Raw genomic sequence first — 25,866 nt, 5'->3', positions numbered from 1 at the left:
GGTCCCGACCCACAGTTTGAGAACCGCTGAGCTAGGAGGTTGTTAATTGAAAAGTTTTAAAAGGCTCTTAATTTTGTTCCACCTTTTGAATTTGCTATTGATTTGCCTCGGATGGTCTCCTTTCATGCATTACTATTTTAGCTTGAGCTAACTGACTAGCAAAAAAGCCGTTCCACTAATGTTTAGCTAATGCTGGGGCATCAGATCAGTTTGACCTAGCTGAAGTGTTTTCGTGTTTGTGAAGCTTTGAGACTGGTGAGTACTTGTATTTGTCACAGTAAGATGTGCACTATTCACCAGAATACTGGCAACATCAGTTTGTTAGCTCAAATACCAACATTCGGTATTTCAAAAACGCCCAAAAAAAATGCCATTTGTAATATTCTATAAATATTTTTAACTACCTAATAAATTAGCAAATAACAGCACTGGTTTGTGAATGGTTGGTGAAGCCAAGATTAGCCAGATTTTAGTTTGGCGAATATTATTTGACCCGTTCTAATTATAACAGGCTTCTCTCGGAAGCCAAGTGCAATAACCTGAGCACAACATTGTTGATTGGCTGATCTCATGTATATAAAAACAATGATTTCCATGTGTTCTTTAAACAAATAAATTAAAAAATCCTTCAGTTATTGGTTGAAGAATTCTACGAGTGTTTGTTCTCCACAGTGGTGATCTTCCTGGATCAGCTCAGATCCAGCTAAACTAATTAGTAGCTGTTTAAAACCTTCCACATACTCGTTAACTTAAATTAGCCGTGTCATCTGCAAGCCTTTGTTATGACTTTCTATCTGGGGGATTATAGAGAATTGCTGCCATGGATGCCTGAGGATCTATTTAGTAACATACTTGTGGACAAGACAGATAATGTGATCTTTTTATTGGATTTTCAAGTACACAGGATCTTGAGCTAAAATGTTTGTCATCAGGTGTGTTCTTTGACATGTTAAATGAAACTGAATGACAGTAATGGCTGATATTATTTTACCACGCTGGTCATTACTGGATTAGTGTTTGCGCAGTTGGGGTGCACCTATACTGACTATGAGTTCAAAGTGCATAGTGTTGTCATTGAACAGTGTTTTTCTGAGAGATCAGAAGTTCGGTTTAAAGCTCTGTGTAAACATTTTTGCTAACAGGGATCTGTAATTTGTTTACAAGACTTTTTGGGCTATCACAAAGTGACATTTTCTATAACTGTCTGAAACGTATCCAAATCACGTAGCTGCTTTTGGGTCCGAACCCTTGAGTGGGATAGTATAAAACAGGGATCAGTAACCTTTGACACGTGGCCTGCTAGGGTAAGCACCCTGGCACGCCAGGCCGGTTTGTTTACCTGCTACATCCGCAGGTTCAGCCAATCGCAACTCCCACTGGCTGTGGTTCGCTGCTCCAGGCCAATGGGGGCTGCGGGAAACGGCGGCCCGCATCCCTTGGCCCACACTGCTTCCCGCAGCCCCCATTGGCCTGGAGCGGTGAACCGCGGCCAGTGGGAGCCGCGATTGGCCGAACCTGCAGATGTGGCAGGTAAACAAACCGTCTCAGCCCGCCAGGGGCCATGTGCCAAAGGTTGCCGATCCCTGGTTTAAAAATAACTGGCATTGCGAATTGTACTGTCAGGTTGTATTGGTACAATCTTTACTTTCTAAGAATGATTGAATTTAATGGTGTGTGCATAGGATTTTGTGGCAAGACCCTATAGATGTATAAAAGGCAACTTGGGTAGAGCAGGGAAGATCCTTAACTGTGTTCCACTGGTGTAAAGGAGGAGCATCTCCTCCAGAGTGAGTGAAATCTTACTCAGGGACTGCGGGAACTTATTCCCTTGGGGCTTAATCATGGCGTTTCCACAAGCCCTGAGTAACAGGCAGCTTGTAGCTGCAATGCCTCAGGAGCAAATCAGGGAGTGACTTGTGACTCAGGCTGCGTCTACACTACAGGCGCTACAGTGGCACAGGTACGGCGCTGCAGCTGTTCCACTGTAGCACTATAGCATAGATGCTTCCTGGAGCGATGAAAGGGTTTTTTCCATCACTGTAATGAATAGATTTCTCAAAGGTAGTAACTGGATCAACTGAAGAACACTTCCATCAACCTAGCGGCATCTGCACTGGAGGTTGGGTTGGCTTAACTAAATTGTTCAGGGGTGGTGGATTTTCCACATCCGTGAGTGGTGTACCTAGGTTGACCTAAAATGTTAAGTTAGATCAGTCTTCAATCGCAATTCAGTCCTTGCCCAGAGTGGAAGTAATCTGTGCCACCCTGTCACTGCAACTGATCTTTGTTTCTGTACCAGCAAAGCTGTGATGACTGGTGCACCCACTCCCTGACCCTACTATCAATGAGCAATTAGTCATGAGTAATCAATCACTCATCAAGGTAGAAGTTGCACAATCAGGCCTTGAGATGATTGTTTTATATCCGTTTCTTAACGTCTCCATTTCAGAGAAGTCGACCTGCAGAGAAACCCTCATGTATCCCTGTAAAGAAATTACCTGTCCCAGAAGTTCTTTAGGGCTTGATTCTCTAGCCACTCTAGATACACAGCTGCTATTGAAACGAGTGGCTGTTCATTTGGGCTCAGTAACTTTATTCATGTGCAAAAGTGCTCTCAGGATCATGGTCCTTAGTTAGCAACCATAGAGCTGTCAGAGCAGGTACAAAACCTGCATTTGGTCCCAATGTACCACTAGAGTAAAAGTGACTCTCCAAAGAGCAAAACTATGATTTTAGCATAATAACTTGTAATGTGAAGTCAGAAAAGTGCTGGCAAAGAATGAAAGCAAATGTGCCATTATTTTGTGTGATTTGAAGATGCACAAAGATGATGTGATCTAATGATTTTTGCTCAGGACAGGCTAAAGTGTTTTTCCTTACTTAGATGCAGGGTAAAGCAAATCTATGTTGTTTTAGTTGTGTGGAAATGGGGAAGGAGGGTCACTTTGTTGTTTCTTTCAGAGAGTTCAAGACTACGAGCACATGGTCTGTGAAGGGAAGGAGTTCTGCATGAATGGCCTTGGATCTGGGAAAATCAGATTCTGAAGCCTCACTGAATGTGAAGGCCAAGTCCTATGGTAGGTGGAACTACACAGAACTAGAGACCGACCGCCCTGAGCTAGGTAGCTGTGTGCATCAGCTTTTAGAAGCAGAGAAAGTGAAGTCATCCCCAAAAGGAACTGAGGATGTGGCAATGGATGGAACAGGCCACAGAGTAACTGGTGTCTCCCAGAGAAAGCCCAGCTGTTGTAAAGTATCTTTAACACCTTCTTCCAGGTTTTCCAGAGCAAAAGCAAAAACAACATACGTGGAGAGGCAGCCATTAACTGATTGCTATCATGAATGGTTCTATTTACCCCGTCGCTTTAGCAGAACGCTTTCTCACCCCGGAGGGCAGCAGGTGAGAAGATTTCACTTATTATTTTATTTATTACATTTTCAGCAAAAGACCCCCCAGATGAGGTTGGAGATCTGTTATGCTAGGCTTGATTTTTCACTTGTGCCAAGCCCCCATATCGCTTATTTAGGAGCCTGACTTTGGGCCCCCCAAGTTTGTAAATGTTGGCCTTTGAGGTAGACTTGTTGGGTATGAGGTTCAGTGCAGACATCCCCCTCCGTCAGCCCTCAGCCTGGCTATTGGAAAGATTTTAATAAAGCATTTCAGATTAATTCATTTTTTGGTAAATCCTTCTGTGCCTGGTAAGCGACTCGGAGCATGAATCTGGTGCCTTCCTCCAGATCATTGCAAGTAGTCTCTTTCACTTGACCTGGCCAGTGATGCGCATCTAAACGCTGTATTAGATCAGTGTTCGAATGGACTCACCACTTGCCCTCTTGGGGCTGGGCAGGGGATAGCAGGTTCTTCTCCTCTAGCACCCCCTGTAGGTAGCTCCTCCAGCCCTGTGATGGTTTGCCTCTTCTCATGGATCAGCCCCGCAGCCAGATCACATTTAGTCCCACCTCTTCTGGAGTAAATGGAGTCCAATAAATTAAACTCAGATAAACGTAACTCATTGCCTCTACCCAGGCTCACTCCTCCACGGATTCTTCATCCCTTCCCAAGTTTTGTGAGGTTGGCCTCTCACTCTTGGACAGGTGGATGCCTCCCCAGGGCTTTCTCCCTAGAGGCCCAGTTCCAAACTCCGTTGTCCTTTTTCCCTTTGTGTCACGGTGTGTCTGCATCATCTTTTCCAGTGGCTGGTCAAGAAACCCAGGTCCTCCCTCTCCTTGCATTCCAGTTCTGGCACCCTGTGGCAAGCAGCTAGACTTCTCTCTGCCTGCCTGGACTCTTCTTCCTTCCTTCATGTCCTTTTCCACAGCCACTTCCGGGACGTACTGTATATTTGCTTCTCACAAGTCTTTTCCTCCACTTTCTAGCAGCCAACGAGGGACTGCAGTGTCCTTCCCTGCTCTCCCTGCAGCCATTTTCTCAAGGGCTTCCTCCCCCTATGCTCTCCACCCAGCACCTCCCCCAGCTGGGCTTCATCATCAGTTAGGTCTGGCCCAGCCTCCAGGTGCAACCCTGTGTACTTGTTGTTCTCTGTTTCCAGGTAACTCCTTTGTCAACTGTGTGGGGCACATACTCTATCACAAGCCGATGCAGCCTAGTGTGCTGCACATTGGGAGCACATCTGACCAGTGCTTGGTGATCTGTGCTGGCTTCCCATAAGCTTCTGGGTGGAATTCAAAATGTTGGCTTTAACCTGTGAAAGCCACAAACAGTGAGAGACGTGGTTACCTGCGAGATTACCTCTCCCTGCCACACACTGCCGCTGTTCAGTTCGGCAGAGATGCTTGAGCTCCCCCAATAGAAACGAGAGGGAGCAGCTGGTGGTATGTTCTGAGGGACCTTCAGTTGTGGACTCGTTTTTTCCACAAAAACCCAAACTTGGTAACATTGTGGGCATGCTGCAAAGCCCATCCTTTCTCCTCCTCATTAAAGCGGGTGAGGATTGGCTACACTCTGCGCGGGCCTTTGTTTTTGTTGTGATGATGGTTAGTTTATGGGAGAGCGGCTCAGAGCACTGGATGGGCGTGTGTTGTATTTAAACACTCAAAATCAATAAATGTAGTGTGATGACACTTCACGTCCCTTTTCCCCACAACACATGCTTTATAATGATGGCTCTGGCTGGCTTTATAACGATGTCTCGTGTCATACAGCCTTCAAGTACCTGGCCTGCCTCGCCGCAGATACGGCGACATTACCAGCCCATTTCAGACCTGGTGTACATGGGTACAACTCCCCTGAAGGCAATGGAGTCGACATGTGAGCACTTGCTTACACTAGGCCTGGATTAGGCCCTGAATCTCATATTCCTGCCCTGCTGACAACACAATGGGGCTTTTATCTGCACTTCTGCTACTTGTATTGCTCAAAGAATTCCTTACGAGTTAGACCTCTGTCTTCTTGTTTCTGTTTGCAGGGATTCTCCCCATTGGCGAAACGCATTTATAACGTTGTCAAAGCCATACACGAACTACGCAGACCTTTAATGTGTGAACTACGATTGCTTCATTCTCTGTTTTTTTTCCCCCTCCCCTCCAGTGTTTTGAGCAGATGAAAATGGTGGAATGTCCTGGCTGTAAGGAGCACCTTCCGAATGCTCCTGAGCATCAGCCAACGCTTCAGAGCTCAGCAATGGACGCCAACGTTTACATCTCCAGTTCTGAGTCCCTTCCTGCCCTAAATGCTGACCGAGGGAGCCAGTCCTCACTTTCCCTTTCTTCAACCACTTCGAAGTCTTTGCCTAACAGAACACTCCCCAGTTTTGATACAGTAATCCCAACGTTTTCCAGATCGAGCCTTTCCACGCCACCTTCAGAAGACGACGACTTTGAACAGCAGGAGATAAGATCAAGAAGCTTACCAGCTCGAAGGGTTTTTCCTTCATCTGAAGTCTTCCCCTCTCGGTATCTGCACAGTCGCTCTACTCCAGTAGAAGATCCCGTGCTCAGCACACGCAGGCCGTTAAATCCTCTCTTTGATGACTGCGGAGCTGTGGAACAAGAAAAAAAGAGGTCGTCCTTTCAGGCTGATTACTGGGCATGTGCAATACCTGATTCTTTACCCCCGTCTCCAGACCGGCAGTCTCCACACTGGAACCCTAATAAAGAATACGAGGACTTGCTTGATTACACTTACCCTTTGAAGCCAAAATACAAGCTTGCGAAGAACATCAAGTCTGTGATGCCTGATCCCTTCTTCCATGACTCTGGTATAGACCTTGACAGCTTTTCTGTTTCACCTGAGAGCACTTTGAAGTGTATCAGTGCACCCGGTCAAAATCAACGTGTTTCAGGGAGCAACGTAAGCCAGAGTAAGGAGTGTGGGATCTCGGCAGAAAGATTTTCAACTCCCTTGTCTAAGAAGCCAGGGTATTTAGGAACAGTTCCTTACTATGGACCTTCACCTATCACAAAAGTGTCCTTTGCAGAATGTGTTGCTACTGCCACCAAAGCAGATCCCGTTAGAGGGTTTGCAAACAGTTTGCTTACTTCTAAGTGTGCTGGACTAAGTTCGTGTGATCCGACTCACGCAGATGGGAGAGGCTGGGGGAGTAGAGGAGATGAAGACTTTGAAAAGTGTCAGGTAAAGAAAAAGGGTGCCAGTCATTTTGTACCCTCTACGCAAATACCGCCACTGAAAAAAGCATGGGAGAATGATGAAGAATTTCTTTCCCTGCCTCCCAGAATCAAGGAGTTAGAAGGTTTGGCTCGATATTTGTCTGATCTTTCGCTGACTAAAGGGAGACCTGGGCATGACCAGGTGCAACAAGACCTTCCATGCTACAGTGGCAGCAGAGGTCACCTTTTATCTGACTTGGTTGAAGATCAAGGCAGCCTAAAGAACAAATATGGAATTCAGGGCAGTGAGGATTGTGTTCTGTGCCATGCATGCAGCTCTGAAAAGTCCTCTACAGAAAAGATTAACCTGAGTAGCCAGGACCACAGGGAATCTGTAAGCAGGTTGGGAATGCCCTCCATCAGGGACATGCTAGATGGGAGATACCTAAGTGCACTGGAGAGTGAAGGTCAGCATCTAACAAAAGGGAAGGACCAACAGAAAGAGTCACTTGCACAATGTATTAAGGTGAGTTGAAACCAGAAATTAATGGAAGATGTCTGTGTATTTTTGTTTTCCTCCCAATTCCTTTTGCATGATGTTTAAATTTCCTGCAGCGGCTACTAATTTATACATTCGGTTTCACTGGAGCAGACTGGTTCTGATTGCGGGAGGGCATCTCGGCCAGCTTGAGGTTCCAGAATGCCACACAACTCTTGCTGTCTGTGGCACCCGGGCTAAAGTGCAGAGCCCAGCCTGCAACCAGGGCCGCTCAGAGGTGGGGTGAAAGTGGGGCAATTTGCCCCGGGCCCCGCAGGGGCCCCCCACGAAAGTTTTTCGGGGCCCCCAGAGCGGGGTCCTTCACTTGCTCCGGGCCCCCCGGATAACTCTCGCGGGGCCCGGGCCCCCGGAGCTACTTCCGCTCCGGGTCTTCGGCGGTGGGTGGTCCTTCCGCTCCGGGTCTTTGGCGGCAATTTGGCGGCGGGGAACCCCCGCCGCGGGTTTTCAGGGCATTTCGGCAGCGGGTCCTGGAGTGGAAGAACCCCCCGCCGCCAAATTACCGCCAAAGCAGGGGCCCCCCACTGCTGAAGACCCCAGGCCCCCTGAATCCTCTGGGCGGCCCTGCCTGCAACGGAGTTTTTTCCTGCAGCTTCGTGAAGCACTATGGTTTCATGTCTGCTAAGTTTCACATTGAATTTCAGGTTCGAACATACTGAAAAGCTCAAAAGCTGTGTCTGTGCTGGACTTTCGCCTACAAAATTTCCCACTAGTGCAGCTCCACCAGTAGGAGCTCTCGTATAGACAAGGCACTGGCATTTTTAACACCATTTTTCCTAGGCCTTCTCTGAGCAGAGTTAGATGATATCAATGGTGGAAACACTGGTGGTTCTGGTGACTTGTCTACACAAGCGCTCTTGCCTTTGCTGCCATTGAAGTGAAGCTGCCCTGGTGGGAAATCTTAAGGGAAGCAGTCTGGGGTAGACACAGCAATAGTGACACTGTGAAATTGTTGGCTTTTCTTCCCTCAAACTACAATGGGGCTTGAAGCTCAACCCCAGTTTGCTGGAAAGTTAGTGAGCCTGTCGTGAGTTGGCTCCTGTTTAAGTGCATATTGAAACCAGGTAGATACCGGTATTTGTCAGAAAAGTTTAATAAGTCTCTTTTTCTTAATATGCTGTAAATCAGAATTTTCATTGCAACTCCTAAGACTGATCAAAATTGTATCCAGCTTTGAAATGTGGTGGTGGGAAGGGGAAAGGAAAAACATTTTTGGTGATTTCTCTCCCCCCCCCACTCCCCCCCCCCCCCACACACTTTTTTTGACTTGCTGTTGAGCTGGTTGCATTTTTCTGCATTTTGATGACATTTCAAAAAGAGGGGGACGGGTTTTTTTTTTTTCTTTTTTTCCTGTTGGACTTTTGCTCCCTTTATTTTCAGCTGGGTCTAGACCTTCCTAAGTAGTGGCTTTGTCCCCAGCATCACACTGCGTTTGTGTAGTCATATGGTGGTCAGTATTCCGAATAAGTGACCATGTTGCTAATGGCTAATGCCAGTTACAGAGACAGGTAGGGAGGAATTGCTGTACTTAGGCACAGGACTAACTCACTGCTGTACGGGAGATCAGAATTAGGCCCACAGATCCCAGCCTCAGCATTTCAAACAAGGAGTTTCATCTCTGTGGTTTTTGGTTGTACTTCGCACCACGTAAATTCTTATTAGGCCTGGTCTAAACTTGAAAGTGGTAACAGTATAAGTGTTTCAGGCAGGGGAGTGGGTTTGGTTTTTTTATTGACATAGTTATACCAGTACAAGCCATAGTGTGGATGCAGATATTGGTACAAAGGTGCCTTTTACCAGAATAGCTTATTCTCCTTCCTGTACAAGGCTAGTTATACCAGTATAAAGCTCCTTTATACCTACCAGTATAAAGCTCCTTTATACCAATATAACTGTATCCTTTTGGTGGGGAGGAGCGGGTGGTTGTACTGCTTTAACATTACTGGTATGGTTAAAGTGCTACGACTTTTTAGTGTAGACAAGGGTTAGGTGAATTAGGGCCAGATCTTTATCTTCAAAGCAGTGGAGGATGCTTAGCTCGTACAGAGGGTCCTCAGCACCCTGCAGAAATACAGCCTTATTGTGGCTTTGAAAATACCCCCCCCGTCCCCCCCCACACACACACTAAGGCCTAGGTTACACTAGCGGGGGGTGAGGGGTGTTTCTAAGATACTTCAACTTACCTGGCCGTCCTCATGGTGGCGAGTTGACTGCCGCGGCTCCCCCATCGACTCCGCTTACTCCTCCTGCCCAGGTGGAATACGGGTGTTGATTAGCAGATCGATTTATCGCGTCCAGACGAGACGCGATAAATCGATCCCCCGATACATCGAACACTACCCGCTGATCCGGCGGGTAGTATAGACATACCCTTAATTTAAAAATAGACCTTTAGGAAGATTCATGGCAAAACCATTCAATAACTCTGGTGCTCTACAAAGTGGGGCCCCGCTCCTGCAGAGAGGCACGAGCAAGCAAACCCTCATGCCTGTGCAGAACTCCGTTGACTAAAAGGCCTTTTGTAGCAGCCATTTGAAAGTCAAGTCAATAACACTAGTGACGTGTTACCCCAAAATGTATTCAACATGGCTATGCTGGTAATTTTTCATCTTTCTCTGCCTTCCCTCCTCATTTGTGCCCTGAGATGCATCCTATGCTCTTGCAAGCTAACTCGCAATATTAATTTTGTTCAGTGGGCTTTTAGACACTAATTTTCATTTCAAGAGTGTTAAACCCAAATAAATTAATAGCTTTCTTGGGGTTTTTTGTGTGGCGGAAGGGAGCGGGAGAGAAGAGAAGGAAGAGATCTGCGTTCAAACAAGGATCTTCAAGAGCAGTGATTCTAAGCCAGCATGGAATAAACGTTCTATGAAGCATCCTTTGGCCACGTATAATGTCATTATATCTTTGTTACGGAAAAATAGATAAGTAATGCCTTTTATTGTGATTCATCTAAGTAGATATTTTGCTGTCAGCTAGAAGAGCTAATTCATTGGCTGCATAAAGTAGCAGAAGTTACAGACAACTGGATTCCACCCGAACCAGACGTTGAAAGTGTGAGGACCTCCTTACATCGTTACCTGGTAACTATATTTGCTGATCTTTTTCTTTTCGCCTCAGACGTGTATCTTAGTAGGAAATATTGCATACCACTCTTTTTTCTTTTTCTTTTTTTTTTAAATACTTAAGGAGGTGGGTTTTTTTGTTTTTTTTGTTTGTTTTTGGTTTTTTTTCCTCCTCAAAAAAACTCAGTGTTGGCCTTGGGTCAGTTGTTGGGTGTTGGTCTGGGAGACCTGTATCCAATTTGTGCTCTGTCACAGACTTCCTGGGTGACCTTGGGCAAGTCACTCAGCCTTTTTGTACCTCAGTTCCTCATCTATCAGATAAGGATACTACCACTGCCCCACCTTGCAGGGCCGTTCTGAGGATAAATAGATCAAAGTTTGTGAGATGCTTAGGTACTACAATAATGGAGGCAGATGGCTGCTCCTATTGAGTTCAGTGGGAGAAGAGTCAGGCCAGTGCTGGGAGCGTTTTTGAAAATCCCTCTCCGCGTACTTCAGTAGAGCGTGTTCTGAAACAAGGGCGGGAGGTCATCTCGGTCAGCGTGAGAGCATCTCGTAGCTCTAACTCTTTTTATTTAGACTTTCTCTGTGGTTGGGGGAAGGAACCTTATTTTCCATTGTTGTATTTTATTAACATCCTCTAGTACTTCTCCTTGATACGTTCTTTAGTTACCTGCTGTATCTCCCTGCACAAAGGGGTGGGCCCTGCCCATTTGGGGACAGTATCTGCCCTAACATTCTGTTCTCCTCTCAGAGATGTGCCGTACTCAGAGCCCTAGAGTATCCACCCCAGGCGTGGGGTCAGCCCCACAGCTCACCTAGAGTCCATATGAAGGTGTTAAGTGATGCGTAGGCCATTTTATCCCTTCTGAATAAGACAAGTGGTCAGATTAGACTCGCCACTGGCGAGCTCCCCCATGGCTGGGTGTGGCATCTCAGGCTCGTCTGTTCTAGCACCTCCTGATGACAGCTGAGCCCCTCCAGTGCTCAAGTGCTCTGCCTCTCCTCAGGACATGCCCCTCCAGCCAGGTCAGATTTAGTTCCCTCCCCGCCCGTTCCAGGGTAAACAAAGCCTCCAATAAACTAAACTCAAATAAACATAACTCTCCGTATTCCGCTGCAGGCTCTTCACCCCTTTCTGGGCTCTGCAGGATTGTCCTCCTCCTAACATGCAGAGTGATGCCTCCCAGGGCTTTCTCCCGGTTCCACACTCAGTAGTCATCCTCCCCCTTGTGTCAGGGTGTTTCAATCCCACCCATCCCTGTGGCTGGTCAGGGAACAAGGCATCTCTCTTGGTTCCACTGCTGCCTCAGACTGTTCACTGCCTTCCTGGACTTGTGCCTTCCTTGGCCTTCCCGCAGCCCCGCCCTGGGCTTATTGTACCTCTGCTTCTCAAGGCTTTTCCTCCACTCTCTAACAACCAGACAGGCACTGCGGCGTTCTCTCCCTGAAGCCGCCTTCTCAGCAGGGGCTTCCTCCCTTTGTGCTCTCCGCTCAGCTCCTCCCCCAGCTGGGCTTCATCTTCTGCTTGGCCTGGCCCACTAATTGCCCTCTGTCTCCAGGTGTCTCTTTCCTTACCTGTGTGGGGCACAGGTGATCAAGGTATTCGGCGAGTTAGACGTTAGTATGACTTTTCTTTGTATCTTTTTAGGGCAGTGAGCCCATGCTACACGCAATATTCCACTTGTGTTGGCATGCGATGAGAAATCAGAGCGGTAGAATGAACGGACCGTTACTAGTCGTAATCCTTTTTAGTTACCTTTGGTTACCTGTGGAGGGACTTGTTCATTTTCTCCTCCCCAGGGGAGGTGCCCAGGACTCTGGGAGGCAGTGTGCTCCCAGGTTTAGCGCGTAGCTCTCAGGGTGGTGGCAGAACTCGAGTCTAGTTCTGTTCTGCCAAAGAGTCGCTGCATGGCCTTGGGGCACATCACCTGAGCTCCGTCTGTTCTTCCTTCTGTAAAGTGGGGAGGATACTACTTCCCCATCTGCCTCCCAAGGGTGACTGAGAAGATTACGTTGGGGCCTAAAGTGCTTGGAACGTGTAAGGTACCCTATAGCTCAGCAAGAGTGATGCGCATGTACCCTTTGCAATGGAAATTGTGTGAGCAGATTTCCTGGGATGAGTAGGTCCAAGTCAGAGCCTTCTGTCTTAGGCTACTCTGTCTGATCTGGAGTCAGACCACAGGATCCAAGCACCACCAAAACTAAGGGAAGATTCATATCCAGGGGACACCTTTGGGCCCACCTCTACCCAAAATACCAAGCATATCACACCTCCAAAATGGCTGCTTCCCCTAGGCCAGGGGATCAGGAATGTTGAGGTCCTTTCGATCATAGGTCTTCCGCTAGGCAGCATGATGCAAGCAACTAGTGGTACATTTCTATCCTGGTATAAGGTCCCCAAAACACTTGAAAAAACAAAACCTGTTTTCTTCACAGCAATTCAAGAAAGATGTATCTGATCACCAGACGCTGACAGAGAGCGTGTTACAAAGGGGTGAAACCCTCCTGAAATGCATGACATCGAATTCACCAGGTAAGGGGACTTCCTTTTGGACAGGATGTGGAGACCGTCTCTTTCTGCGAGACAACAAAACCTGCAAGAAGTCAACATCCAGCTGCAGCCAGACTCTGAGATTCATGTCCTGAGCTGCGCTTTGTGTGGGGGAGTGATTCGGCAACCTTGTCAAAATTAGTGGGAGCTTTAAAGAGAAGTGGCTGATAACTTGAAACAGGGCTGTTTATCAGCGAGCTCCAGGGGGAGGGTAATAGACTCCAATTGATGGAAGACTATTCTAGTTATTTGTCTCCATTTAAGCCATCACTTACAGGCTAGCTTAGAGCTGACAGTTTTTTAAACTAGTGTCAAAACCTCCCCATGCCACCCCAGCTCCACCTCAGATCAGAAGGCATTTGTCAAAGATACTTCTCGGATATTTAATGGGAGAGCCACATATTTATGCTTCTCTCCTGTACCTCTGTGTAGTTGTCTCTCAAACACGCTACTTGCCAACTTTGCCTCCAGCCGTGACTCAGCTGGAGACATTAGCGCACAGCAACGCCCCTTCCTGTCGTGAAGTTTGCTGGTAACAGACCGTAGCGGAGCTTGATTTCTTCTGTAGTGATAATGGCTGCCCTCTTTTCCCTTCTCTAGACTGCTCCTGCGCCTTCCTCTCCTCTAACAGCATTGGCAGGTAGTGCAGCTGAGCTGCTCCAGGCATGGAGCGCTCTTTGCAACAGCAGGAGACATCATCGTTTTGGTTCTGCCTCCGTTTCCATGTCAATGCTTCGGGTTTTGTAGTAAGGATTTGATAACCCTGACGTGGCAAACTCCCTGTGGATTGGGGTGTAAATCTTGTGCTGGGAGGCAGAGATGGCTTTAAGCCTCCATTGCACCCTTCGAATTCTAGACGTGGCCCCGGTGCACCTTAGAGCTGCAGCACCCAGGTCTGTGCTACGTAAGGACTTGTTTGAATAGACACCTGTGGGCCACTCCAGCAGCTCAGAATTGCTGGAGCGCGCCCCTAGGGGCTGCGCACGAGGGCAGCCCAGTGCCTGTGGGAGCGGGAGAACACCCCTGTGTCAGGTGGATTTCCCTGGTGGAGCTGCAGATCAGGACCCTGGTTTTTTGATCGCACATTGAGAGAGCGACTAGTTGGTTTTTAAAGTCAGCTTGTGCTGGAGCTATCTTGGCTCCAGACAAAGGCTTGGGGGGTGGGGGGGAGAAGCGGGTTACTTGGTTGCTATAAGGAGGATCTAGTAGCTGCTGCATCATCCACTTTCCTGTGGAGTAGAAGTCAGGGCACGTAAGCCTTCAGGAGCTTTGGTTTTGGATTCTGTTTTCTGTTGGTTTGTTTTTGTAAAACTTTGCACTTTTAAAACTTTAATATGTTTGGGGAGTGAACTGAGTAGAGAGCTAACAGCTGTGCCCACAGACGTGTGTGTGAATAGATCTTTGAAAAATCCTCCACTGCCAGGGGGAATGAAATCTCGCTGGAACTTTTGTTTAAAGAGATTTAAGTTTTTAAAATGATCTGACTGCATGCAGTTACCACATGTGTATCTCTAGACGTGTGTGTGTGAGTGAGAGAGAGAGAGAGAGAGAGTCAACTTGGGGGTCCCCAAACTCTTTTCTATTATAACATTGCATTGTGGTATTGAAAAGGCGGCAAACCACTGCACCTAGAGGCAGCATTTCTAGAAATGCATGCTTAGATTTGCATTACAAATAAATCTGATAAAATGTAGGTGGAACACTCCCATCTGCCTTCTGTGCTGGCTTCACTATGTAGAAGTCCCATGGTAATAAAAATGATACTCTTGTTAGTTTTAAAGGACGCCCTTGGATTGATTGCAAAACAATCAGAAGAACTTGAAAGCCATGCAGAACGTTTGTACGAATCGGTTTTGGCAGCTACGGATACCATTGGGGGTGACAGCCTGATAAAGGACAGTGACACACAACAAACAGTTGCCCAGGCAAAAGAAGCCAAGTGGGTAAGCAAAGGACTAAAATGTGAAATAATATCCCTTCTTGCATTGGTTGTTGTGACGTGGTAATACTCAGGATAAACATTTGAATTAGCCCATTCTGGAAATTAGACTTCTCAGTGTGATTAAAGACCACATTATTTTGGAAATTCCAAAACCTTAGACCCAGCCCTAAAGGGGATTCCGAAGTGTGAAATCACTAAGGGTCCTGCACTCTTTTGCTGAAGGGAATGCAGCAAATGAGAGGGGAAAGGTGGAAAAACTTGCCAATGACACAAGATCGAGATTTAACAAGTAGGTGAGTGCGCAGCAGAATGCCGCAGATGAAGTTCACTGCTGACAAATGAAAGGTGATGCATGCTAGAAGGAGTAATGTCAGCTATCTGTATGCTGGAGGCTAAGCTAATGAAACCACTTAGGAAAAAAACTTGGACATCATCTCAGTGAAACCTCTGCTTGATGTGTAATGACAGTTAAAAAAGTAAACAGTGGCAGTATGTGTAATGTATGGTATAGAAAATATTATCATGCCATTCTATAAATTAGTGGTCCGCCCTAAACCAGAATACTGTTTCTCTCAAACAACATACTGGCAGCAGACATAGACGTAGTTCAGAGGCAAATGGCAATATTGATTACAAGCATGGAGAGACTTCTATGGGAGAAGAGATGGAAAAGATTTGGGATTATTTTTGTTTAGAGAAGGGACCAGTAAAAGTGGATGTGTTAAAGAGGCACAAAAATGATGATTGGCTTAGAGAAATAAATCAGACACTCTTGTGTGCCCTTCCTCATACGACAATTAAATGGTCTCTTGTTCTTAACTTGAAAAACGACTGGTTTCAAAGTGATAAAAGCAAGTAGTGTTCCACACAACACATTACCAACCCATTGCCACAAGAATATCATAGAGGCCAATTATAGTCTTCAGAAAATCATTAGACGTTTGTGTGGGTAAAGAGAATATCCACAGTTACATTAGATCAGATACCCAACATTTTAAGGCATAATTCAAAAACTAATAGATTGGAGCTAGGAACCTGTGGGTAGGTTGCTCTGTTATTGTCAGCTGCAAGGTTTCTTGCACCTTTCTGTGAAGCACCAGATAGTGGTCATTGCCAGAGGCATGACATAGGACAGAATGGGTTGCTGGTCTGAGCAGGAAGGGCAATTTCGATGTTTCTACATGTGGCCTTCATGAGTGGGGGCCACATGGCATCCTCCTTGGGGCTACCACGTGTTTAGTTTTGGGTGGTGAGGGAAAGCCACTGCTAGGTACAGCATGCTCCTTCCCAAGCCTGGCCAAAAATCTGCTGGGAAAGGCAGCAGAAGTTAATGCTATTCACAGGATCATTACCTCTCCCTTCCCAACATCTACACCCCTTGGAGTTTGGGGAGGGAAGGCTCAGGCACGACAGGGGTAGACGTTCGGGGCACAGCCCATAGTAAGCTGCCTTCCTTGTGGGGAAGGCGCAGAGGGGCCTGTGAGCTGCTTTGTCCTTGCGAATTACCCAACTTCCACAGGCTTAAAGCCTGACTTCACCGTGGGTTTGGCCGGGTGGAGGGGAGAATGTGTTGGACTCTCAAGGGATTTCAAACTACTGTTTCCTATTGGGATGGCACAGTAAAGCTTCACCAGCAGCAAGCAGCTTATGCTCTGAAACATTGAGGTCTTTCGCTGTGGGCGGTATTGCCAAAAGATCAGTGCTGGACAATCAAGAAGTATTTTGTTTAGTTTACAGGGATTTGGATTCATTCATATATATACTTTTCTCTCTGTAAGACTTGTGAGCTATCCTTGTTCTGTAGGACTTGGTGTTAAACAAGCACTACCCGTGACAGTTGCGGGTAGAAGACTGAAATTTAAACTCATGAGACTTTTACCTCACAAGCATTAAAAACGTGTGAGACGACTTGTAGGCGTTGACCTTCAGAGTCTCTGCAAAGGCGTTAGCATGCAGATACGCTCTGGAACAGCTAGAGAACATGGTATCTTCTCCCAGTCATCTCCCTGGTAGTTATGAAATTCTTTGCCTCTTCCAGTATAGAGTCCAACAGATCGTTATTGTTATAGAATTAACCCTGTCAAGGGTGCAGGGAGGTTGAGGTCTTAGCAGCGTGCGAGAGATGCTGGTCAGTAGCTCCTTGTCCTGGGAAGTATCATGTTTTTCCCTCTGGAAGATGCATTTTTTTCATCAGTCAGGTAGGATGGGTCAGTTTATAGGCTGCTGGCCCGGGACTCAGGAAAGCTTGGTTCCATTCCCAGCTGTGACAACGACTTGCTGTGTGACCTTGGGCAAATCACTGTGCCTTAGTTAGCTCTTTGGAATAAGGACTGGCTTTACGAGGCGTTTGTACGTTGCCTAGCGCAGCATGCCCTGATCTTGACTTTTACAATGTGTTACTGTAATACAGCATGACAAGAGTGCCCAAGATTTCAGAGAACTATTTATTAAGCTGGTCCAGTCTTGCAGCCAAGAGTCGCACAGAGCTGTGCCTGAGTCAGGCTGCAGGATTTGGTCCAGAGTGAATGAGAGGATTAAGCCACTTCACTGTTATAATAACACGGGCTGCCAAAGCTGTGAACCAGAGGGAGCTGCCCATCGCTTCTACCTAGGAGACCGTAACCCAAAGCCAGCATAAATGACATGCCTTTTAAAAATGAAGCATTAGAGGCTAGCATAGGGGGATTTGAACAATAGATAATAGGCTCTCCAGCTTGGCAGCAGTACACAACTTTCTCTAGGGGACCCTTCCTTTGCCTACATCTTATGTGTTTTCTTCTCTATCACCACTTTATGCTAACAGAATGGGATAAACATTCACAGCAGCATATTGGGTGTAGCTTTGTGACTCCTGCTGTTGTGTGGCCAGAACTGTGTTAAACACCCCACCCCAAGAGCCATTCAGTTCATTTGTTTAACCACATCCACGCAGCCTGGTGGGATTGTCTCCTCATTATTGGTCCTGGTTGTTAACAGGGCTAGTGGGTCTGAGCAGAATTCCTGCTATTTTTTGTGGCCTTCTACTGTTCCTGTGTGAGGATGTGCCATCTCCTCAGGAATAAGAAGGGAGAAGCATAAAAGGAGTGGAGAATATTTACCGTCTGTGAAAGAGGGAGATGTAGCAGCCCCTGGTAAAAAAAAGACCATGTTAGGGCTACACTTGTGTGGCTGTGCCCAATTTAAAGGGTCACACTAGGAGAAAAGTTTGTGGCCTTGATTCAGGAGCGCATTCCTCTTGACTTCAGTGGCACTTAAATGCTGTCCTGAAGCAGCCTGTAAGAGGGTAACCCTGCAATGGGTGGAGCTGGTAGGAACCAAGCATTCCCCAAAACAGTGTGGTGTCTCCTACCACTACATCACACCATGCTTGTTTCTGCTTTGGTTCATGTGATATTTCCACAAACTAAGTTCTATGGCTATGAGAGAGTTTAACCCTATTTTGCCCTCTCTGCGGTGTGTGGGAAAGTGTGTGTGTGTGTGGGGGGGGGTAATTATTGTACCCGTCCCTAAAACTTGACACGTGTCCTTTTTAACAGCCTTGAAGCATTAGAAGTGAGGCTTGCTGCATGTTGCGTAACACACACCTTGTGTGCTGGTGGAGTTATTGCCTGCAGTGCTCATGCTAGAAGTCCTAAAATTGTATATTATTAAATCGACTAAGGATTTAATATTAAATCCTTCCCTGGTGACTTTCAGTAAATGCTTGGAATCCAGCATTTCAGTGTCTGTCGGTGCTAGGACTCTGAGGTAAAAAGTGATGGCAGCAAACACACCTCCCACAGTACATGGACAATTGAATTTTTCGTCGGGTTTTAAGAGGTATTCACGAACACAGTTGTCCATTCTAGAGCTGGAAGGACACACACATTTGTTGCTAGTCCAGTTTAACCATGCTGCAGCGTAGGAAACAAACCTTTGTGTCTTATCTAATCTAGAATTTACATTGTTTAAGCATGACTGACGATTGAGATGCAGGTTTTCCCTTGGGGCAGTGTTACTTTGTGAGGTGAACAGCAGCACTTTGCTGGAAGCAAAGGGCTGGCAGAAGTGCAGTGTCGGGGAGAAACTTTCCTCCTCTTGGTTTTCTGATCTAAGCAGGCTTCCCTGTTCAATGTTTTTCAGCAGCCTGCTCCCTCCTGTCCTGGGAGGATGATGGCAGTTCTGGGGAGGAGGGCTGGGTGAGGAGGGCTTGCTTAAAGCTCTTGGCAACAGCTGGCATTCCAATCTCGTTTGCTACAGTTGGGGCTAGACAACCATTTTGCTCACCCAGCAAGAGGAAATTCAAACCCAATCAAACGCACTCGCTCCCCCTCTTCCCAGTCTCTGGAGCGTCAGGTGGCAATTGACTGTGCCGTCTGCCTGATCTAAACCTGGGCAGAATGGGGGATCAAGATGGAGAAGGGCCATTTCATTTTGGGTACCCGGACCATATCGCTCTGAGGGCGGGCCTCTGATGGATGGAGACAGCTGGGGGAGGGAAGGGGGCTCTAATCCACCTAAAGAAATCCCTGCAGCGTGCTGCAGGGCCCTTGTGCTGTGGAGTTTGGAGAGGAGGAAGGAGGCAGCCTGGTTACTCCTCACACTCATTGATGATGATGATGGCTACCAGAGCCGGGTTACAAGTGAGGAGTAAGGACACTCTGTTGTCCCTCTCTCCTCTCCAGTACTCACTCTTCCCCAGGGGTCTGGACTGCCTTGGCCCTGGTGCATCCCACATGGAACAGGCCTCCTAGCTGGGCGGCGAGGAGGCTGTTGTCTGGGTGCACAAAGTAGCAGAAGACGAGCTGAGTGAAGGCGGCTTGGAAGGAGAGCTCTGGTGGATGCCAGATGCCTAGCCCAGCCAGTTGTAGGGGCAGAGCTGTATGCACCAGTGTGGATAACAGGACTCTGTTTTGAGATATACCCTGACGTTCTGGAAACTCTCCAGCTCCTGGAAAACTTGGTTCTTTAGATAGTTCTTGTAGCCAGACAGCTGATATTGCTTAGGCCATGTCTACACTAGGAGCACTTTGCCGATATAGCTGCATTTACACTTCGGGTCCTTTGCCAGCACAGTTATCAGTCAGGGATCCCCCTTCTTCACACCCCTGACTGACACATCTATACCAGCAGATGTTTGTAGGGTAGACATGGATGGAGGTGGAAGAACAGGTTGCCTCTAGAAGCATGACACATGGACTTGGCTGATCTAGCAGCTAAAGCGTGAGTAATGTTTTGGTGAAGAGGGACCTCAGACCAACACGAAAAGATTTGGTCTAACTTTTCTAGAAATCTTTGATAACTCCTTAGTGGGCAGAAACTGAGATGTTGCTCTCCTTTCCTTTCCCTTCCCCTCGCTGCTCCCTTTTCTCTCCTTTGGTTTTCCATCCTCCGGCCACGCTCGCTTTTTCTTTACCTTTACTTCATTAGCTCTCTTGGTGCTTTTATGTCTATCGAAACATTTGACCGGTGTGTATGCCACTGACCTAAAATTATGATCAGTTTTTTGAGCAGGAGGATTGAATCTACACAGTGAACTGAAGGAAATAAGTTTCATAGACCTGCTGAGCGACTCTGTGACGCAGAAGTGGCATTGCTGAAATACACTGTAGGTGTATATGCTTATAATGCAAATTGACTACTGGACTGGGGGTGTTTTGGCAATCTGTCAATACTGTTCTCTTTTTCTTCTCTGCTGTTCTCCCCTTTTTTTTTTGAGGGGGAGGATTTCTTCCCCCCCAATAAAATATATAAATTAATAGGGAGCAGCATCTCAGATTCCTGAGCAGGGGGGTCAGGAGGTCTTCTTGCAAAAGGCACAGAAATGAGACTGAGATGAATGGATGGTGAGGCTGCCCTTATTGGCAGAACGCTGTTGTTCCAAATGACTCTCAGAATAAATTTGGCTCCAATTCTGAGGCTCCAAACGTGGTAGGTTCGTTTTGTGGGTGTAGGTGGTACCTGTCTAAAACAATCCCAGCCTCTTCAGTACATCGACATCTCAGCCTTAAACTGTAGAGGATAGAGTCAGCATGACCTTGGGGTTAAGGCACTAGCCTGAGACTTCTTGTAGGATCTTGGGCAAGTCACACGTGCCCTGTGCTACAGTTCCCCATCTGTAAAGGAGGGTTCTCTATCTTGCCTACTCTTTGGTGCAGACTGTTTCATGCCATGTTTGTGCAGTGTCTAGCACAGCGGAGCCCCAGTTTCAGTTGGGACTACTTGGGGTATGTCTACGCTGCACACTAAGCCTGGTCTCCAACTCAGGTCTCAGCCCAAGCCCCCTTCCATCTACACACAAATCAGTCTGACTCGGGTCAGCAAGAACTCAGGAGCCGGGTCCTAGGACCCCACTAAGGGAGGGTATGTCACGGCCTGAGTCCCACTGAGATTTGGGTCCAAGCCCTTTCACTTTACAGTGTTTGGCACAGCTCAAGCTGCAGACCCGAGTCAGAAGGTTGGTGTGGACAGTATGGACTCATTAGCACAACTGTAAGATCTGGGTCCAGCAATTGTAAAACCCAGGTTTACAATGCAGTGTGGATGCTCAAGTGCTGGCTTGGGAACCACAAGCCCAGGTCCTGGATCTGGGTTTACAATCTATTTTAGACATACCCTCGGTGCTGCTCTGATGCACGTAATACTACTGTAGTATTCAGTTGATGCCTGAATTTCACACACATGGCTCTGAATCATTTGCCTTCAGTGACATGCTTCAAGCTGTTTTCTTTGCAGCACAGTAGGGTGACAGTCATGCTAAGAGATGCATTTCTTTAGCTAGTGACAACTCAGCTTTAAGAAGATAGCTAACCTAACCTACTTTTGCTGTTTCCTTTTCAACTTTAGTTGCAAACAGGAACTTGCTTCCTTGAAAGCTGTTACAGAACAAGAACCATGCCCGTGACTTAGCAAGGAACAAGTGATAAAAGTATAACATTTTACTCTTCAAAGATGTACTTAGAGATTATTAAGCAATACAAACATGGCTTTTCTTTACCTGGACTGCAGCCAGCTAGTGATAACTAGCTCTCTTTATATTTCAGGTAATACCTCTAGCAGAGATGGAATTTGTCAGCCAGTCTTTGGAGGCATGAAGGATGAGATGCAGCAAGGCACTCTGAGCAATAACATTTTCAACTTTTATAGAAATGTCCAAGTGAAATTGATCACTGAGTACACTGTGACTTGGCAATACTGGGATGGTTTTCATCAGATTGTGAAGTAAGAGCTGTTGGTTACTGTGTTTTTATTTAAACTAGTCCTGCAGTTCAAGTTGCTGTTGTAGCAGGTATTCAGATGTTCTTCAACCAAGCGCTGATATTTTCAGTTGCTTTTCCCTTTGGAAGTTGCTTGTTCCATTTAACAGTGTGTAATTGTCAGGAACCACCACTTTTTAAAATGAGTTTTCCAAACACAGAACCCACATAACTTGTGATACTTCATTTCAAGTAAAGCTGTGTGGTTTATTTCATTGTTGCATTTTTTTTTTACTTTAAAATTTGGCACTGGGATTTACTGGTAGTAGGACCCTCTTCAGCTCTCTCCTGTTTCTCAGGATCATACTAAAACACTAGTTCCTATTTCTCTGATCAACCACTGAAGCAAATGTAGTTTAAGTGTTGTGTCTGATGCCAAAAGGTCAAAAGTCCTTTGCTAAGTGACACGTAGTTAAATATGCCAAAAGCTTTGAGTAGTTCTTCTGGATCTGCTAATCTTAATGCAAATTGATGTTTATAAAACACCATGACAGTGAGGGCTAGTGTCACAGCTGTTAATTAATTAACCAACCATTGCACTGATTTCCCTTCAGCAATTTATGATGCTTTTCTTTTTTTTTTGAAAGTGGCAATGGTTGATGAGAGTTTTACTTCAATTAAGTTGACTCATTGCACCTCATCTAGTAAGGGGGAGAACCTAGGCCCTACCGGACACTTACTGACTTTTTTAGTGCATTGCTATCATATGGAGATGCTTCACTGCAACTGGCTGCTGAGAACCAAGCTACCTGCAAATGTGTATTCAAAAACAATGTTTCTCTAAGGCTGCTTAGGTGCACTGTACCATGAAATAGTCCCCTGTTTATCAACTTTACTGAGCTAACATGGAATTGACAAGAAGCAGGTACAGATATCAAGATCTGAGTAATCCTTATGCTACTCTTAGCTGTGGCATGAAGTAAAGAGGATGGCATGTGGTGACCACCTTAAATGATATGATTACAGATCTTTTCAGTTACCCTATAAGAGGAGAATACATTACTTTAAAAATATGAAAGAAAACCAATGAAGAGATCACGAAACATCAGAGGGTAGATTTTGTACTATGCCCCCTAAGCAGCAAGGAGGGTGGATAGTAGTGAATTTAAAATGCTTTTGCTTTACCTGGGTTCTAGGCTAGGGTACCTCAGCACAAGTTAAAGCATCCTTAGGGCCTGTTCAAACTATAACTCTCTCTATAGCTGCCCCTTGCAGCCCCTGATAAGCAGCTGGTACAGTATGTAGGGGTAGGCACAGAAGCACTCCACAAGAATGCAATGATTTTGTGAAGGTTTCATAATCTCAGTTGGAAAACTTTGTGCTATGAATGGTAAAGGGCAAGATAAAGTTAGTCCCACAAGCTGAAGGTCTGTAACTCCAGCTCAGAAAGAAAAGGCTTTTATAGCCCTGAAGCCCCCCCAAAAAAAGACATGTAATCAACAAATCTTCAGTACCTTAACCATCTGCAAAATTAGCAAAGCTACCTAAAGAGCTTCATCACAAAGCATCTTGGACCTTTTGTGAAGAGCACACAAATTCCCTTAGCTTGATCAAGTACATGGATGAGCTCTATTTTGAGATATCAAAGGTGACCAGCCCAAGAACAAAATGTTATGAAAAAGGGTATAAAACTAACAAGTAAATTAATCCTGAAAGGGACTCCCTTCTTTCCCCACAAAGAAGGTGGCTTTTCTCTTTCTTGTAGTCTTGGAAATATCAATTATTTTTCTTCTTGGTGTGGGAGAATGCCTCTGAAAGCCAGGCAACTAGAGAAGTGCTCAACTGAAGGAGCACAAGGGTCTTTTCTATTAACTGTTCAGGTGCTGAGGTAAGATTTTTTCCAGCACACTAAAATCACTTCTCAAATGCATGCATTTTCACACTAGAGATGTTTTAACCCTATTGATAATCTCTGAGGAAAGCTAGATGACCTGAATTTAGTGCATGGGAACATGTTTTTAAAAAGCAACTCTCAGCTTTATGCATAACAGGAACAAGGACATTTCTTTTTGCACAAACCTTTTAACAGGTGCAGCAAGCTGTCCAGAAGGATTTCAGCTATTGATACTGTTCCAAAACAGGTTTTTTTAGTCAGTGGTTCTAAACAGGCCGCAACTAATTAACCACTGACATTGTTTTAAAGGTAGTTGAACAACAAATTGACTTCTGAAGATGGTTATATAACAGCACTCATCTGCTTCAGTTGTGAAGATACTATGCAGAATGGAAGTTCATTTTTATGTGGCTCATACATTAGCAGTAGGGAAAACAACAATACTGTGTACTTGAAAACATCTAAGAATTTCCTGTTTCCTAAACAGTAGCACTGTGTTTAAATAGTGAAAATGTTAAGGCAGAGGATGTTTGTACAATCTGTGTTTACCCTGGGCCAGGCAAATACAGCATTTAGTGAATATTAAATAAATAGGTTCTCATATATATATTTATGCTCTAGAGGTTACAGTAAGCTCTTCCAAGAACTGGGGCAGAGCTCCTTCAGGAAAAGGAACTTATTTTTAGTAAAAAGTTGGCTGGTAACTGCCCTGGCTTTGAAGGAAGAAGAAAAAAGTCATGTGCTGTTCAGTTTAATCTTAAGCCATGAACATGTTCCTCATCAAGCAAACATCTAGAAAATAATTTCATAAATAGATGAAATTGAGGCAGTGCAATGAACAAGGACTGTGTTGACCAACACAGCTACATTGCTTATGGTCTCTGGAGCAGCCTAAGGAGGTGGCTACTACACAACTGGAATAGCAGTTTAATCACTAGAGTTGCTTTTTCCTCAATTTATGCTGAGGAAGGAGTGTGGCTGTTGAGGTGTAGGGGTAACCGCTCAGAGGATGATAGAGAAACAAGCTATACCCAAGTAGCACCAAAGCTCAGAATGGAAATGGAACAAGAAAAGGATACTTACAACTGCTGAACATTTAAACTTAGTCACTTGCAGGCCAATTTCTACAATTAAGGTGCAGAAGGTGGGGCATCAAGGTGCAGACCAGCTTCTAGTAGGAAGAGGGAAACTTCTCTGCAAAAGAGACAGGCACAAGGGGGCAAATCCTCTCCCTACAAATATAGACACCACCAAGAAGTCTCACCATGGGCCTCCAATGTATGATTTGGAAAAATTTTGAATTACTTCCTGTTTAACAAAGTTATCTACAGCCTAAAAAAAAAAATCTGCCTGCCCTTTGAAAAGCAGTTGGTTACTGACAAGGCCAGTCAATTATTTTATTTTCAGATTTGCTGTGACAGTAGCTACAGGCTTGAAGAGAGTCCCATTGTATGGGACAGCTTAACTCTCCAAGGAATAAGGAAGAACCGGTGTCAGATGTCTGCCATACAGGAGCAGAAAAGAAGGGCTGCCTAGGATACACATTAAGGGTGGGGAAACTAGAAGAAATTTGATCTCTGCAACCTCAGCTCTTGTTCCCATCTCAAATCATTTCCCAGGAAGTCAGTGGAACAATTGTTGCAATGTTTGATAAGACTTTGGGCCTAATATTTCCTCCCACAATGTGGAGGGTGGTCAAACTCATTTGGAATGTTTCATCTCCCTCCATCCTTGACACCTCACAAAAGCAGTCAGAATATGAGGAGGGCCTTAGCCAGCATGGTGTGGAGCCAACACTTAGCCAGTGTCCCTCATTTCCTGTCAATCCTCCATGATACACAGGTTTCCCTCTTCCTTGTGGATCATTGCAGTGAGACTACCTGCCTCCAAAACCTCAATTTAGGAGTCAGGTGGTCAGAAGACTACAGCTACATCACACTAACATTATACCTCCTGCCAAAAGCCTACAAAAATAATCAAATTCAACAGTCCAACAGCTAGGAATGTTTGTTTATACTTAGGCAGCTTCTCCCACCAAAACTATATCCCATATTAATAAGGACTTTCAAGTTTCTTGTGCTATTTGTCTAGCTAGGAAACCAATTCAGCTGGA

General features: G+C 45.8%; 1 protein-coding gene across 2 annotated transcripts in view; it reads left to right on the top strand.

The window, feature by feature from the left end:
• CEP68 (centrosomal protein 68) overlaps window positions 1-22,134 on the top strand; it is a 29,815-nt gene extending 7,681 nt beyond the window's left edge. The window contains exons 2-7 of one of the 2 annotated variants that reach the window (XM_045010665.1): window positions 2,962-3,400; window positions 5,549-7,093; window positions 10,084-10,206; window positions 12,628-12,724; window positions 14,516-14,685; window positions 21,707-22,134. In XM_045010665.1, coding sequence (XP_044866600.1) covers window positions 3,014-3,400; window positions 5,549-7,093; window positions 10,084-10,206; window positions 12,628-12,724; window positions 14,516-14,685; window positions 21,707-21,757 — 2,373 coding nt within the window. In that variant the 5' untranslated portion in view covers window positions 2,962-3,013 and the 3' untranslated portion in view covers window positions 21,758-22,134. Of the gene's footprint in view, window positions 1-2,961; window positions 3,401-5,548; window positions 7,094-10,083; window positions 10,207-12,627; window positions 12,725-14,515; window positions 14,686-21,509; window positions 21,666-21,706 lie in introns of those variants that run through there. The other variant, XM_045010663.1, reaches the window with a different exon arrangement.
• The last annotated feature ends 3,732 nt before the right edge of the window (window positions 22,135-25,866 follow it).

This window comes from Mauremys mutica, chromosome 3 (genome assembly GCF_020497125.1).
Source record: "Mauremys mutica isolate MM-2020 ecotype Southern chromosome 3, ASM2049712v1, whole genome shotgun sequence".
Classification (NCBI taxonomy): domain Eukaryota; kingdom Metazoa; phylum Chordata; order Testudines; family Geoemydidae; genus Mauremys; species Mauremys mutica.
The sequence above is the reverse complement of the archived record's forward strand: the minus strand, read 5'-3'. Positions and strand labels throughout refer to the sequence as shown.